The 14,858-nt window shown below is 40.4% G+C and overlaps 1 protein-coding gene across 6 annotated transcripts in view; it reads left to right on the top strand.

Moving 5' to 3' along the window:
• AKAP6 (A-kinase anchoring protein 6) overlaps positions 1 to 13,327 on the top strand; it is a 481,121-nt gene extending 467,794 nt beyond the window's left edge. For 5 of the 6 annotated variants that reach the window (XM_037050256.1, XM_037050257.1, XM_037050255.1 and 2 more), the window contains exons 13-14: positions 3,265 to 6,686; positions 11,692 to 13,327. In XM_037050256.1, coding sequence (XP_036906151.1) covers positions 3,265 to 6,645 — 3,381 coding nt within the window. In that variant the 3' untranslated portion in view covers positions 6,646 to 6,686; positions 11,692 to 13,327. Of the gene's footprint in view, positions 1 to 3,264; positions 6,687 to 8,170; positions 8,252 to 11,691 lie in introns of those variants that run through there. The other variant, XM_037050258.1, reaches the window with a different exon arrangement.
• The last annotated feature ends 1,531 nt before the right edge of the window (positions 13,328 to 14,858 follow it).

Here is a 14,858-nt window from a genome sequence, read left to right as displayed (position 1 = left end):
TTGTATTTTTTTTAAAGTATCAGACAATTCCTCTAGAAAAATGATAACAACAAATAATTTTCCTAGCAACTATCTTACTCTATGCACATACCTTTCCTTCAAAGACAACTTTTGAGTTATATAAACATTCTAATGTCCTTTCTCTTGGAGACTTTCCCCATGTCCTTGCCCACAGGGTATGTTCCATGTGTGAGGGCAAATCTTGAGAAAATGGAGATTTTATTAAAAATGTTGACAGAATTTAACCCATGACAGAAGAGAGGTAGGGCGAGTAGTACTTTCTTAACAATATAAAGTTTAAAGTCTAAAGTGAACGATTTACCGATGGATGTCGTTAGATAATCCTGGAATTGACATACCAAAATACCTCAGACATTACAATAAATTTAGAGATATGTAGTAGAGAATTAAAAAGGGGGAAAGATAATATTATATCCAAAAGTTTAACCATTTTCTGTGGAAATTTTCCACTCCAACCACTTTACTGAACAAAGGATTTGTTCTTTTAGGTACTGCTGTAAGTTTTATACTTTGTTAGGCTTCCACTTGGAAAGCCAGCAAGGCAGCATTTGGTCAGAAAATGACTCTGTCATGGAAGACGAGTCCGAGGTACCAGCATCACTTGGGCTAAGCTCCCGGCGCACAGCCAGATGGCACGGCTCCCGCATCCAATGTGAGCCCAGGTTTGGGACTCTCGGCGAGAATCTGTGCCGCTCCGTGTTAGTGTCAACCAGACAGTGACAAGGAGAGCTCCTTTGAAAGACTGGTTCAATTATTTATTAGTGCTCTAAGAGTATATTGTCAGCCAAGATAGTATTTGAAATTAATATACTATTTGATTAGACTGATTGATCGTTTCTGCAGCTGAAGATTTTAACATTCATTAGCCATACTAAGCAGTCATTAGTATTGCCTTTATCAGCAAGCAAAGAATAAACAGAAATTCTAATAAAAATTCATCACAGTGTATGCACTCCATACCTAAGCGAGTGTGATGAGTGCGGGTGTACTAAATTAACTGCTGTAACATTGGCAGCAGGAAAGATTTCTGTTATAAAATTTCAAAATAGCCCTTAATTAATGTTTACTTTGTAACTGGATTCTTTTAAATTTAAGTAGGCCATACAGATAATCTCTTATATATCCAGTATAATAAAGTGCTAATGGGTATTTTATACTTAACATGTCCGGTGGTATCCTTTAACCATTAGTTTCAGAAAGGATTGAGGATTCAAGAAAGTTCTGCTAATGTTTTGCCGGCAAAGTCTTTTTCCCACAACCAAGGAATAAAGCATTAGGCTCGTTTTCAACCAGGCTATTAAAGGAAATCCAAATTGTAATGCAAATATGCTGACCTGTTATACTACATGACACCTCTCTCTACCTCCCCAGTCATGAATCCCTTGTGGTTTTAAGAGCAAATTGAAAGGAATGATGTGAAGGAGAGAATGAGGTAGGCAGGGAGAACCCTTTATGAATTGACTCAAGGCCACTCTAGAGCAATCCTGCGTGCATTAAGAATTATAGCTACCTCAAACCAACTGTCTCCTCAGCCCTCCACATGCATAGCTCATTTAATGCTCAGAATTATCTTCAAAGATACCACATTTTACCATGTATAATGTGCACCTTTTTTGCCCAAATTTTTGAAGAAAAAAATAAGGATGCACATTATACATGGATAGTACTAATTCTGTATTTATATAAACATTTTTAACTCTTTTATTTATGCTTATGCATTAAAAGTGTAACTCTAAAAAGCAATGGTGATATCCATATGCAAAATAATACCCTGGAATACAATAATCAGTTTCATTTCTAAATATAAATAAATAATTGAATTTAAAAATTTAAATGAAAGATTTTTTTCTGGAAGTTTGGGCCAAAAACTTCCAGGAAAAAAAATGGGAATGCATTGTATATGGCAAAATAGGACAGTGCTAGCCCCTTTTAAGAAGTGATGGGAGGAGACTGGTGCTCAGACAATAGGTTGAGCAACTCGCCCAAGGCCATGCAGATCAGCAGCAAAACCAGCACTTCACTCACTCTGCATATGTAGTTCTGTAGTCATGCTCCTGTGCCCAGCGGCCCTGCACAAGCATAGGCTGGACTGCAGACTTCTGTTTCTGCTTCTGTCTGTCCTTGACCCTGACAGGGTCTGCAGTACCTAACATTACCTCTCTTGGCTCTCACGTGAATCAACATGACAGCTGGACAGCGAGTGAGGCTGGTGGAGGAGTCTGGGCAGAGACCAAGAGCTAGTTCAGCTGCTACTGTGCCCCAGCATGTGTGAAGTTCTATCTCAACAGGGTTAACACCAGAGGGTCCACACAAGTATCCAGGGTCCCAGTTGTGCAGGCAGAGAGCAGCATAATTATGAGAATCTGGGCCACTGCATCCTTGGGAGTCAGGGAAGTCTTTGGGTGGTTGTTATTCTAGGGCTGGAGAGGGGCTAGAGAAGGAGGTTCCTGCCTGTAGGAAATAGGAGTAGGACTGAAAATAGTGAAATGATTTAACCAGTACCAAAGTGGAATCTCTGTCAGAGAGAGAGAGGGGGGCCAAGACAGAGAGGGACTGAGAGGAGTGTGATTAAGGGACTGTCCTGGAGCACTGGTCCCCAGACTCAGAGTCCAGGAAGATAGAGGTGAGGAAACAGTCCAGTGTTGCTCATCTTGGGTCTGACTGGGCACAGGGCCAACTCTAAAGAGGCACTGCCCTGAAAGGGAAGGCAAAGATAGACATGGCTCCACAGGTGGCTGCACCTTCGTTCTATTTTCCTAGTCAAAAATGGCTTTAAGTGCAAAACCCAGGAACAGAGGCATGAGGAGCTTCACCTTCGGTGGCTGCAGATGGTATTCTACTGTGGCCTCCAGAACTAAGACAGTGTCAGAGTGAATGTATCTTAAGAGATACGATAGGCTATATATTTTTTCTTTACCTGACAGTTTTATCTTCACTCAGTCCAAGGTTAAAAATGCAGAAGAATCCATAGAAAATGGTTAATTCTTTAAATTACAACTTGGCAATAATAATCTTGCATTTTAATCTATATTATTGCTTTCAGTGACAAATTACTATTGATAGAACAGCCTATTTCAATAATTTGGGATGTTATTCCATAGAGGAATAGAGCTAATAATTATGCTGTCTTTCAAATCTATGCTTGGAGCAAATTTCTTTCCCGAGTCTTCCAAGAGATTTTGAATGGATAAAATTTCCATGCTTGTGTTCCCTAATTCTTCTTTTTTTCCTTCCCCTACACAGGAGACTTTGAATGTGATTGATCCTGGCTTGATGGACCTAAATGGGACCAGTGAGGATGCTCTGGAGTGGGATGAAACTGATATAAGTAACAAGCTAATTAGTTTGAATGAAGAATCGAATGACCTTGATCAAGAACCCCAATCTACCATGCCTTCGTTAAAACTTGAAGGGACAGGTTGTGAGGGACCTGGTTGTGAAGAAAAGGCAGGTGACCATGGGGGATCTCAGTACACATCAAGTATCACTGCCCCCTCCAGTCCACATGTTTACCAAGTGTACAGCCTCCACAACGTGGAGCTCTATGAGGACAACCACGTGCCGTTCCTCAAGAACAGTGCAAAGCTCACCGGCACGACGCAGCCAAGTATTTTAACTAAGAGCCTCAGTAAAGACTCTTCATTCTCATCCACCAAGTCTCTGCCAGATCTCCTAGGGAGTCCCAGTTTGGTGAAGCCCTGCCCATGCCATGGAGGAGACGCAAGCCAGAATTCAGGCAGCGAGAGTGGGATCGTCAGTGAAGGAGACACTGACACCACTACCAACTCCGAAGCGTGCTCGCTCAATGTGGTAGACGGGTCCCCGAGTAACCCCGACACTGAACATCTGGACCTGCAAATGGGAGAGGCTATTAATGCATTAGTGCAAAAATTTAAAGATGAGGAGGAAGCCATTACGCTTCCAAATAGTGCTCGGTCATCCGTTTCACCCGTGGGTTGTGCAAATGGAAAAGTTGGAGACTTAAACAGTGTTATCAAACATACTCCTGACTGTTTGAAGGACGAATTACAAGGAAAACATGATGTGTTTACATTTTATGATTACTCATACCTCCAAGGCTCAAAACTCAAATTACCAATGATAATGAAACAGTCACAAAGTGAAAAAGCACATGTAGAGGATCCCTTGCTTCATGGCTTTTATTTTGATAAAAAATCCTGCAAATCTAAACATCAGGCTACAGAGTTACAACCAGATACACCTCCCCATGAAAGGATTTTGGCAAGGGCATCCCACGGAATGGACCACGCTTCATATAAAAGTGGTGATGTGGAGAAGACACTCAGTGGCATGCAGAATGCCAAACAGCTCTCCCTTTTATCTCATAGCTCGTCTGTTGAGTCCCTGTCTCCAGGGGGTGATTTATTTGGATTGGGCATCTTTAAAAATGGCAGTGACAGCCTCCAGCGAAGCGCTTCTTTAGAAAGTTGGTTGACGTCCTATAAAAGCAATGAAGATCTTTTTAGCTGTCACAGCTCCGGGGACATAAGTGTGAGCAGCGGCTCAGTCGGTGAACTTAGTAAAAGGACATTAGATCTCCTGAATCGTTTGGAGAATATCCAGAGCCCCTCAGAGCAAAAGATAAAGCGAAGCGTTTCCGATATCACTCTTCAAAGCGGTTCCCAAAAGATGTCCCTGACTGGCCAGCTGTCATTAGATATAGCATCTTCTATCAATGAAGACTCGCCAACATCTCTTACAGAACTGAGCAGCAGTGATGAGCTCTCTCTTTGCTCAGAGGATATCGTGCTACACAAGAACAAGATCCCGGAATCAAATGCTTCCTTCAGGAAGCGCCTGACTCGTTCAGTGGCTGATGAAAGCGATGTCAATGTCAGCATGATCGTGAATGTCTCTTGCACCTCTGCTTGCACTGATGATGAAGATGACAGTGACCTCCTCTCCAGCTCTACCCTCACCTTGACAGAAGAAGAGCTGTGCATCAAAGATGAGGATGATGACTCCAGCATTGCAACAGACGATGAGATTTATGAAGACTGCAACTTGATGTCGGGGCTGGACTATATAAAGAATGAACTGCATACCTGGATTAGACCAAAGCTTTCCTTGGTTAGAGATAAGAGAAGGTGTAATCTCAGTGATGAGATAAGGGGCAGTAAGGACATAAGCAGCAATGAGGTGACCAACCCCTCTGATACACTGAGCATTGAGGCTCTGCTAAACGGCTCCACAAAGCACATCTCTGAAAACAATGGAAATGGTAAGAATGTGCCCGACATGCATGAGTTAGGGACAAAGGGTGAAAATAAGAAAAATAGTTTCAAAGTGAATAAAGATCCATACGTGGCTGACATGGAAAATGGCAATATTGAAAGTACTCCAGGAAGGCAGAAGGACGAACTTCATGGGGTTTCAAAGGAAACGGAAAATCTTGGATCATACAGGAAAAGGATTTCAGAGAGTGAGCACTGTAAGTGTAAAGCATTTATGGATGGCTCGGGTGACTCAGACACCGCTGGCAAGGAATTGGTCCCCCAAACTGCTAGACATCTTCCCCCAAAGGGTCAAAACCACCACCATTTTGAAAACCAAAGGGCTGCTTCTCCTTGCACTGAGAAGTCTTGCCCCAAACTGCCCCCAGAAACCAGAGTTATCGATAGACAGGACTCTGACGTACTGAAATCTTCATCTAATGGTGCACCAAGTACGGCTGGAAAACCTGCTGGTTGCTGCCTAGGAGCTGAGCAAAATGAGGTGGAGGAAAGCGCCTCCCTCAGTGACAACATTTCCTGTTGTGACTGTGAGCCAGTTGTTTTCCATCCAAAAGATGCTGAAGACTGTTCAGTACACGACTTTGTTAAGGAAATCATTGATATGGCTTCAACTGCCCTGAAAAGTAAATCTCAGCCTGAAAAGGAGGCAGCTGCTCCTGCTTCATTAACTCAAATCAAGGAGAAAGTGTTAGAACATTCTCACCGGCCCATCCAGCTGAGAAAGGGAGACTTTTATTCCTACTTATCTCTCTCATCTCATGACAGTGATTGTGGGGAGGTCACCAATTACATAGAAGAGAAGAGCAACACTCCTTTGCCGCTGGACGTTACTGACTCTGGCCTAGATGACAAGGAAGACATTGAATGTTTCTTTGAGGCCTGTGTTGAGGATGACCCCGAGAAAGATGAGCCCTATTTCTCTAGTGCTCCCCCAAATGAACCCGCAGGTCCCAGCGAGGCTGCAATGCCAGTACAAGCAACAGCAGGCTCTTCTAGGTTTGGTGAGATTTCTTTCTTAACTGATGACGCAGACATGGTGGCTCTTTCAAATCCTCCCCCCGCAGAAGGATCTGATGTTGGAAAGGAAGTGGATGGTCTACCCCAGTCTTCCAATGTCTGTGGAGAAAGCTCTGAGTCAACTAACCCTTCAAGGCTGGCCAGTGGAAAAGAAAGTGCCGAACACCCAGGTGAGTCTGGCATGCCAGAGAAACAAAATGCTGCTTCAGCCAAACCTGGAGTTCCAGGACTCTCGTCAAAGGCAGCACAGCCCAAAGATAAAGCCGCCTCGCCTCCCAACTCCAAAACTTTGACCTGTGAAGAAAACCCTCTACACCTGGATGAAGAACGACACAGAAACATGCATAGGTAGAATGTAACCCTCTCCAAGCATGAAAATCATCTCATTGAAAGGTATGTATGGGTCTCATGTTTTATATATGCAATAAATATTTGTCATGAATGTTTTATATGTGTTTGAGTGAACAGGAGAAAAGACTAGTCAGAATGACTAGTCATGGCATGTACTGAAGATGACATTTAGGTGAAGACATACTCCCAACAATGCGAGTAACTGTGAAGCAAAAGGGGAAAACAGTCACAAATGATGTTTTTAGTGACATTATTTTATTACATCATTCTGGCAAGAACAATACAAAACTTCAGGAAGTAGCTGAATAATTTAGGGCCTCAAGTTCTTCCACCGAAGGAGGAAAACCCGGCCCTCCAAATTGCAATTATACCCTCTGATCCCATGCATGCACAGTGACCGCGCTCCCCATTTTAGTTCCCCGCGCACAGAGCTGCCCGCTGCCTTTGCTGCCTGAAGATGGACACTGATGAGGTGAAAGGCTGTGTCTTCTGATCTGGGTCTTCCTTTTATGCTTCTGTCTCAAGTAACTAGCATCCCATTTGTTTCCCCAGCGGAAGGCTGTGCTGTCACAACTCCTACTCATGGCCGCATCTGAGGAATCAAACAGGGAGGCAAAGTGGATGTTAAAGAAGAGGCTCTTATTTATCCACACAGAGAAACTGAGAACAGGCCCAGAAAGCCAATGCAGAAAGAATATAGGACAAGCTAATGGCGTTTTGATAAAAACAGAATTTTTGAATGTTGCCTGAAGTTGGCAGGCTGATTTCCATCAAAATTTTTAAGTCATTTCACCCTTCATATTTAATCAGACAGCTATTGATTGATAATTTTGAGGTGATGATATAGTTCTACAAGTGACACAGAAATTCTGTTATTTCCCATTTCTAAGCCTCGGTGATGAATATACTATCTCAGTCAAGTTTAAAGAAAATTTGAGCTTTTGAATGTGAGAGTTGTGTTTTACCAAAGTGTGAGGTGCCAAACGCCATCACCACCCCCAGCTCCGGAAGCTTAATGCTGCAGCCTAAACTTGTGCTATAGGAAATGAATTACAGAAGCAATCTACCCTAATTTGTTAACTTATTCAAATAACAGTTATTATACTTAACTATGCTAAAGATTATCTTTTTTGTGGCAGATTGTTTATTTTTTGATGAGCCTAATTACTGATTTTCTAAAAGTAATTTACATTTATTACAAATACATCTTTTAAAATGTGACAGATAAATGTTGTTCCCATAATGTATTATGAAAAAAGTTACTATTTAAAAACACATTATTTAATTTGAAAGATGAATGGCAAACATCATTATTTTTTTTTCCTGCAACACCTGTGCCCTAGGCTCATTAAAATGTGTGATTCTGTGTTGAGCTGCTAGAAATGAGGAGGGGGAATCTATACCATATATATATATATATGGTGCATATATATACATATATATATCCTAAAAATAAACTCAGAATGCAAAATTGAAGAAAGGCATCCTACTTACTAATATAGCTCGACTAATTTTCTATATTTCAGACTCTTTACAATTGGCTGCAACTGAGAACAAAGGTGGGAGAGAGAAAAATGTATTTTCTGTGAAAGATGTCCACCCTGTAATCGCAGTACAGTAAAATCACAGTAAAAGTGACCATTAAGGGAGAGTAACTGCATTTCCACGAGCTACTTCAGAACAAGTTCTATGAGAACCAGTTGTACCGCTGGCTCTGCCAACCTCCGCAGAAGGGCTGGCAGAGCCTGGCTGATTTTTGTTCTCTGAGAACGGATAAAGGCTGGAAAGCAGCACCACTTTGAGCATGACATCATGTGACTGTGACCCTCAAGTCACCAGTCATGCTGATCCAGAGTTTGAGAAGCTCTGGCACTGGAGACACCTCCAGAGTGCACGCCTCCCTTTCTGATCCTCTGGGCATTTCCTCTCTCCCTTACACAGACTAGTACTGATATGAAACGTGAATGATGAGCAGCAGCTCCACCTTTAGACTTGGGGAAGTGAATGTGCTGATGGGTCTGTGTGACTCTCACATTTTACAGGCAGGGGTAGTGCAGAACTATCAGCCAGCTTGCCTGCCAGTCAGCTGTATTTTGGTGTGTCCGCCTGGAATGTACTGCCTGGCCCTGTCCCAGGCTATGGGAGAAGCAAATAGATTTTACTTCTGCAGAACTCACGTCGCCCCCAAGTGACTTGTTACCAGTCTAGGGCATTTAAATAGCCTCATTTACTGGCCCTATTCAGTTTTATTTTTAGCATCCTGTACACAAAACACCTGGATACCTAAATTTTTCACCCGTCACCAACATGGTACCTGGGTATAAAGATTTACATACTGTTAAAATACTATCAATCATGGCAAATTATTTAATCTCAAAATGTTGAAATGACTTCAGTGTTAAATGTCAGGAGTACATAGTTTTTACTATTTACTAAAATAGGTGCTATATTTAGTATTTTTACTAAAAATTACTGTAATTTTTATTTGATAAATATGAAGTTCCATGCCTATTAAAGCTTAATTCTTATCATTGTTCTTCACACAAAATTTAAAATAGCAAAAGGAAAAGCTTACTTTTTAACTCATTTTAAAACTGTCAGTTGATGTGCTCTTTTTATCAGGATAATAAAATTCACTAAATTCAACTTGTTGGGTTTTTTAAGAAATAGGTTCTTAGATAATGGAACTATGTCATCTAGGAGAGCTGTAACTTAGAATAATAGCAGTACAGTTTGCAAGTAACATTTTTTTCAAAAATTTTTGAAAAGGTTTTTTCATTTACTGCATTGTAACGAAAAACACACTGAAGCTGCATGAGAAGTTTTAACGTGATCTAATGCAGTCTGCATTTGCACCAGTTTCCAGGCACACTGCTGTGCTTTTCACTGTTTTCATTTATGTACCATGCTTCTATAAAAATAGAGAGGTCAGTTACAGCAAATCACATCAAAGGAAAGGTAACTGAATAGATCAGATATTTCTGCCTAATTTGGAGGAAGCGTATAATGTATGTCTGGAGTGCCTCCTAGGACCTGCCTAAGAGATGTACTTTGCACTAATCTTTTTGCTGTATTCTGACAGTTATTTCTTCATAATCCTCATCATAAGCCTCTGATCTTTGGTGAATGATTTAACCCTCAACTTCATGCAGGATAAATCCTGTAGTACAAAAATTTAACTCGTCACATGCAGCCAGTGTGTACTTTCAATTTTTTCCTTTTGGTTTGCTCTGGTTTTCAGCTTTGTTTTACTCTGTGTGGGGGTGTATTGGGGAGGGGCTGTTTTTACTCAGGATGCATATTGTTTCCTTTAGAACTTTTTAGCCTTTCCTACTTTAGTGGTCTGCAAATGTGATAGTTGGATGCCTGTAGGTTTTAGATTTTAGGCAATTACTTATATTTAGCTATGCCGGAGTATGTACATGCACAGTCGAAAGTGCTGCTGCTCAGTTTTCACCAACTGAGAAAGCCGTCAGAGCAAACATTTCTCATGTACACACCACAAGTTTCCATTCTGTTCATCAGATTGACATAAAGTGTCCAATATGACCCAATACTGGCCAAGCACATTTAAGAAACTACTCTTGGTGATAGTGTATTTCTTTTTCACTAAACAATACAGGTGTAATTTTGTCAAATATGCCTTTAAAATCATTTCAGTAAATCCAGGTCCTGGTGGATGTGAAGTATTTTTTAAATTACCGAGCACTTCTGAATAACTAGCTTTGTCATGATAAATAATGAAGATTTTATTGGTCATCCTCCTGTCACATGTGTTCATGCACACACATGTGCTAGCACGCTCATGCACAGCCCAGATCTGTTTCTCAGCCAGTTTGGCCACCCCTTTCCAAGTGGGCCAAGATGAAAGAATTGACTATCCAGAGAGAATTTAGATTCCAGCATTCAGTAAGATCAAGTTTGCTTCACCTAAAGATTACCTACTTAGTGGCCAGTTTTCAAATGAGTCATGTCCTCAGCATTTGAACAATGCACTGTGCCCTCTCTTGGGTTACTGCATGATTTTACTATACCAAATTTCATCCCATCTGTTCCTGTCTGTCTCTCCCTGTTCTCAAACTTGCCTTCTCTCCCCAACTTCTTGTGGCTCCAGCCAAACTATGTTAGCTGAAGATTTTCTGGTTCCTAAACAGGTTGTGAGGTTGTGGAGAAAGAGCCAGACAGTGAGAATGTTGAGTTCTGAAACGATGATAAAGCAACCTGACATCAGAATTCAGAACCCAGACAAGCAAAAGCCTGCTGTGTTGGAGAGCTGAACTGGTCAGAGGACCTTAAGTAATTGCATCCTGCATTGCCTAAACCTAGAAGTTAGTTGTTCATCACATTGGGCAGGTTGTGTTTAGATGCTTAAAAATAGGCAGAACTAATGGAGTTTGGCAGAAATGTATATCTGAGCCATCAGATGTACAGACATAATTGAATCATTCTCATTTGTACAACACTGTCTGTACCTTAAATGAAGTGCATTCGTATCTGAGCTAGAAGCCCCAGTTATATCCTTTTACAGGCAAGGGGCTGAAACATTTGGAATTATCACAATGTTAGGAATATTTTGCCACTGTATGCTAGTGGAATTGTTTGATTCCATTGTCCCACATACAGACTCTCTGGAGGACGGGTTAAACCCTGAGGGCCTAAGTTCCTGGCTTGTGAATGACTGCTGATACTTGGCTGATGCCCTCGGCATGGGCAGACTTACATTTTCGTAGTGAGTGGAGGTTGTCTTGAGTGCTTGAAACTAAGTTCACAGGTGGAAGAGCGATGAGATTGAGAGGAAAAGTAAAATCTGATGATTTTTCTTGTTTTCCTTAAAACCAAGTCTCCGAAACAACTCAGTTTATTTTTTCATATGGTGTCTGAAACATTTTTATTTAGTAATGTGGACCTCGGGCTATTAAAATTACTTTATATTGTCAGTATCCTTTTATTGCAGAACACCCTTCAGGGTTTCTCAAAGGTCTGGGTTTTACAACTGAAACAGACATTTCTGAAACCTTTTTTTTCTCATTTTTTTTGTTTCCTGTAGATAAGCCTGGCTGCAACTCAGGGGTGGCCTCATACTCCCACCCCAGGCTGGTCTCTGTTCCGTCACGTCACTGCCGTTTGTGACACCGACCTCCCCCAAGGTGACCCTTCCGAATGCGGTTTGTCCACGTGACCTTGTGATCTGGATGTGTGCACTGGTTCTCTTTAGGTGACTGTCTCTGAAGTTCAGCAAAGCTGCTTGTTCTCCCACAGATTCCTGTCCCAAGCTACCTCCACCACCCCCGCCTCTCCAGCAAGACTTTCTGTTTGTTTCCTCCCCTCCCCACCTGCTCTATAAAGTTCTGCAGCTCACCAAATTGATGGTCCGTTAAATTCACCTGTCTGGAATGAGCCCTGCCAGTACTTGACCAATTTCATGTTTCAATATGAATTTTTGGTAATGGTATGATGCCTGTGTTTATTGAAAGAGTTTTACCTAAAAGGGCAACCTTTGATTTGATTGCAGCACAGAGGAGAGACACTGGTCTTTCTTTCAAAATTAAGCAACTTTTAAAAGCACCATTTTATTTATTTTATTTTAATAATAATAATCTATGCAGCACTTCAAGAAACAACTATATGGTGTTGTATATTATAAACTGATGACATTCTATTAAATTATGTACAACCTTTTGGTTTTCTTATGCTTCTTGAGGTGGTAATGTGAAAAAAAGTTTTTCAAAAGTGTGCCTTGCTGTATTTCTTATACCATTTATTAAAAAGCTGCTGTCATGGTAAAATTAGGTTGGGTTGGAAGGAAGAAATAGCAAGGTTAAGATGTGTGAATAATTTCTGTATATATGTATAACCAAGTACAAACATTGATGTATAATGACAGTATAAAATGCTTTCATGTTTGTGATGTCTAGTGATGTGGAAATATAAGCCTTAAATCCATTAGATTGCATGGTAATTAAAATTGGCATAATAAACATAGCTTATTAGGGGAAAAGGAAAATTAATGATCTCTTCTACCTGTGTTCTTTACCAAATTATCACATCTGGTTCTGGAAAAAAATATTATAGTAGCTGTTTCCAAAATATCTATCTTGTGTAAGAGGCTTAAAATTACCTACACTAGAATCTACACATGAAGCCTTTACAATTTTCAGAACCTTTCCAATCACTATAAAGATCTTGGGACACAAATGATAAAGATAGTTCCCCTAAAGTAGTAAAAAAAAATTAGAATTTTTTCTGTTTATCATTAGTGGTTTTAATGTTCAGGATACATCTTATATTTATTTTATATAATTCTTTTGAATGGGTTTGATAAAAGATGGTAGAAAAGTATAGAAAATTTCATTATTATTTTAATTTAGAGTATAGATTTCAAATGTATTTATTTTGTGTAAAAGAAATCAGCTAAAACTATTCAGTTTGATCTTCACTGCTCTTGTTAAATGCAGTTTCTAATTTTGTTCTGATGCCTACTAAAGTGCCTAACACAGTAGGTATGCAATACAAATTTGCTGAATTGAAATACTGAATTAGGTAAGATGGATAACATTTACCTTTTCCTCTTGAGAGACCTACACCAAAACTTGTAAACAACTAGAAAAAGACATAATGCAGTTAGAAAACTACTCAGAATACAGGGTCCAGCACAAATAATGCCCCTTTTTTATTACAAAATCATAAGCATGTAATTCTGTACCATAACATCACACTCAAGCACACCATCTAACATTTTAGGTGAAGGGGTCAAATTAAAGCTATGAATTATCACACCCATATTATTATACTACCAACCACACTCAAGGAGGTATTGCTTCTGCTGGACTCTGTATATAATCAATTTATACCAAATTTCAAAAAAAATAATGTGTGGATTTATACGGTCACAGAAATGACAATCATTCATTCATCTGATAGTTCGTTAACACATTTATCTGCAAGGCACTGTTCTAGATGCAGGGGGCGCAACGCTAAGTGAATGAAGGCTCTGCCCTCCGGGGGCTCACCTGCATCACGGAGGAAGTGAAAGGAGAGGTAGTCGTCCTCCTCAGGTGATGAAAAGAGCAGAGTGGTAAAAGGTACAAAGACAGAAGCAGCGAGAGAGGCAAGGAGGAAGAAAAGGGTTAGAAGAGAGCAGAAAGTTAGACGGTAGGGAATTAGTGAAGCTTGTTGCAGGGGTAGGAGGAGAAAAGGCAAATTGGGAGACTTAATGGAGGGTCTCTTTAAGCAGTTCAGTTGGAGCTTCTGTATGTGATACGCTAGGTAGTAAGGAAGTTTTGTCGAGTCTTTGTTTTGCACTGGGTATTATTTATCATTAGGACTTTATTAGTAGCACTCCAAGAACATCTAAGAAAAACTAGTCTATAGATCTACCATTTTAATAACTATTTATATTTTCATTCCCCTCCTAATCTTTTCCATACATATTTCAAAACTGATTAATCATTCTAGGCTTTTGACCAGATAATAATTTAATCACAAGAAGTTTTAGGCAGGCATTTAGTTGCAGGGTTCAAGATGATTAACGGGGAAGATACTAGAGATAAATGTCTCATTAGGAGGTAACTGTAGAAAATAATCTAGTCTTGAGAAGATAACAGGGGTAGTGGCCTGGGATATAGAGGAAAAAAAAGCCCTAGTGTCTTTGAAATATCTAAGAACATTCTGGATACCTGTTGAGGTGCATTATTGTTTTATGCGCCGAGACAACCTAAATTTTCTTTGGGTACTGACTAATGCCAAGTCTCCACCTATCAGTAAAACAGTCAAAGGACAAACAGACCATGATATTCTGTTTACCTGGGATATACACATTGGAAACCTTGAGGTATTGAAAATATGTTTATCAATAATCTATCTAGTGTTAACACCATATTTGTAGAATGACTTTCAGGTTTATTGTATTGATACTCTGCTTTTTCAGGTTGGAAGGGATGGAATAGCCTCAATCTCTTATTCTCTGTAGACGCTACCTCTTTAGTTACCCTGGAAAATGGCCGTGCCGACTCTGCCTACACACATTCAGTGACACTGTTAAGGCAATCTGTCCCCCTGTGGGGCGTGTCTCTGTTGGAAAGCTATTTCCTGGGCTACTAAAATCTGCATAGTGCCCCCCTCATCCACCTTTAATTTTGCTTACTGGCCCTAATTCTTTCCTAATAAGCTTCTCAGAGAATTTCTACCACTTCTTTTTCACGGTAACCCTGAAGA

The sequence above is a fragment of the Sturnira hondurensis genome, unplaced genomic scaffold (genome assembly GCF_014824575.4).
Source record: "Sturnira hondurensis isolate 20B ecotype Veracruz unplaced genomic scaffold, ASM1482457v3 Scaffold0006655, whole genome shotgun sequence".
Lineage (NCBI taxonomy): Eukaryota > Metazoa > Chordata > Mammalia > Chiroptera > Phyllostomidae > Sturnira > Sturnira hondurensis.
Note: the sequence above shows the minus strand (reverse complement) of the source record. Positions and strands in the feature narration are given on the sequence as shown.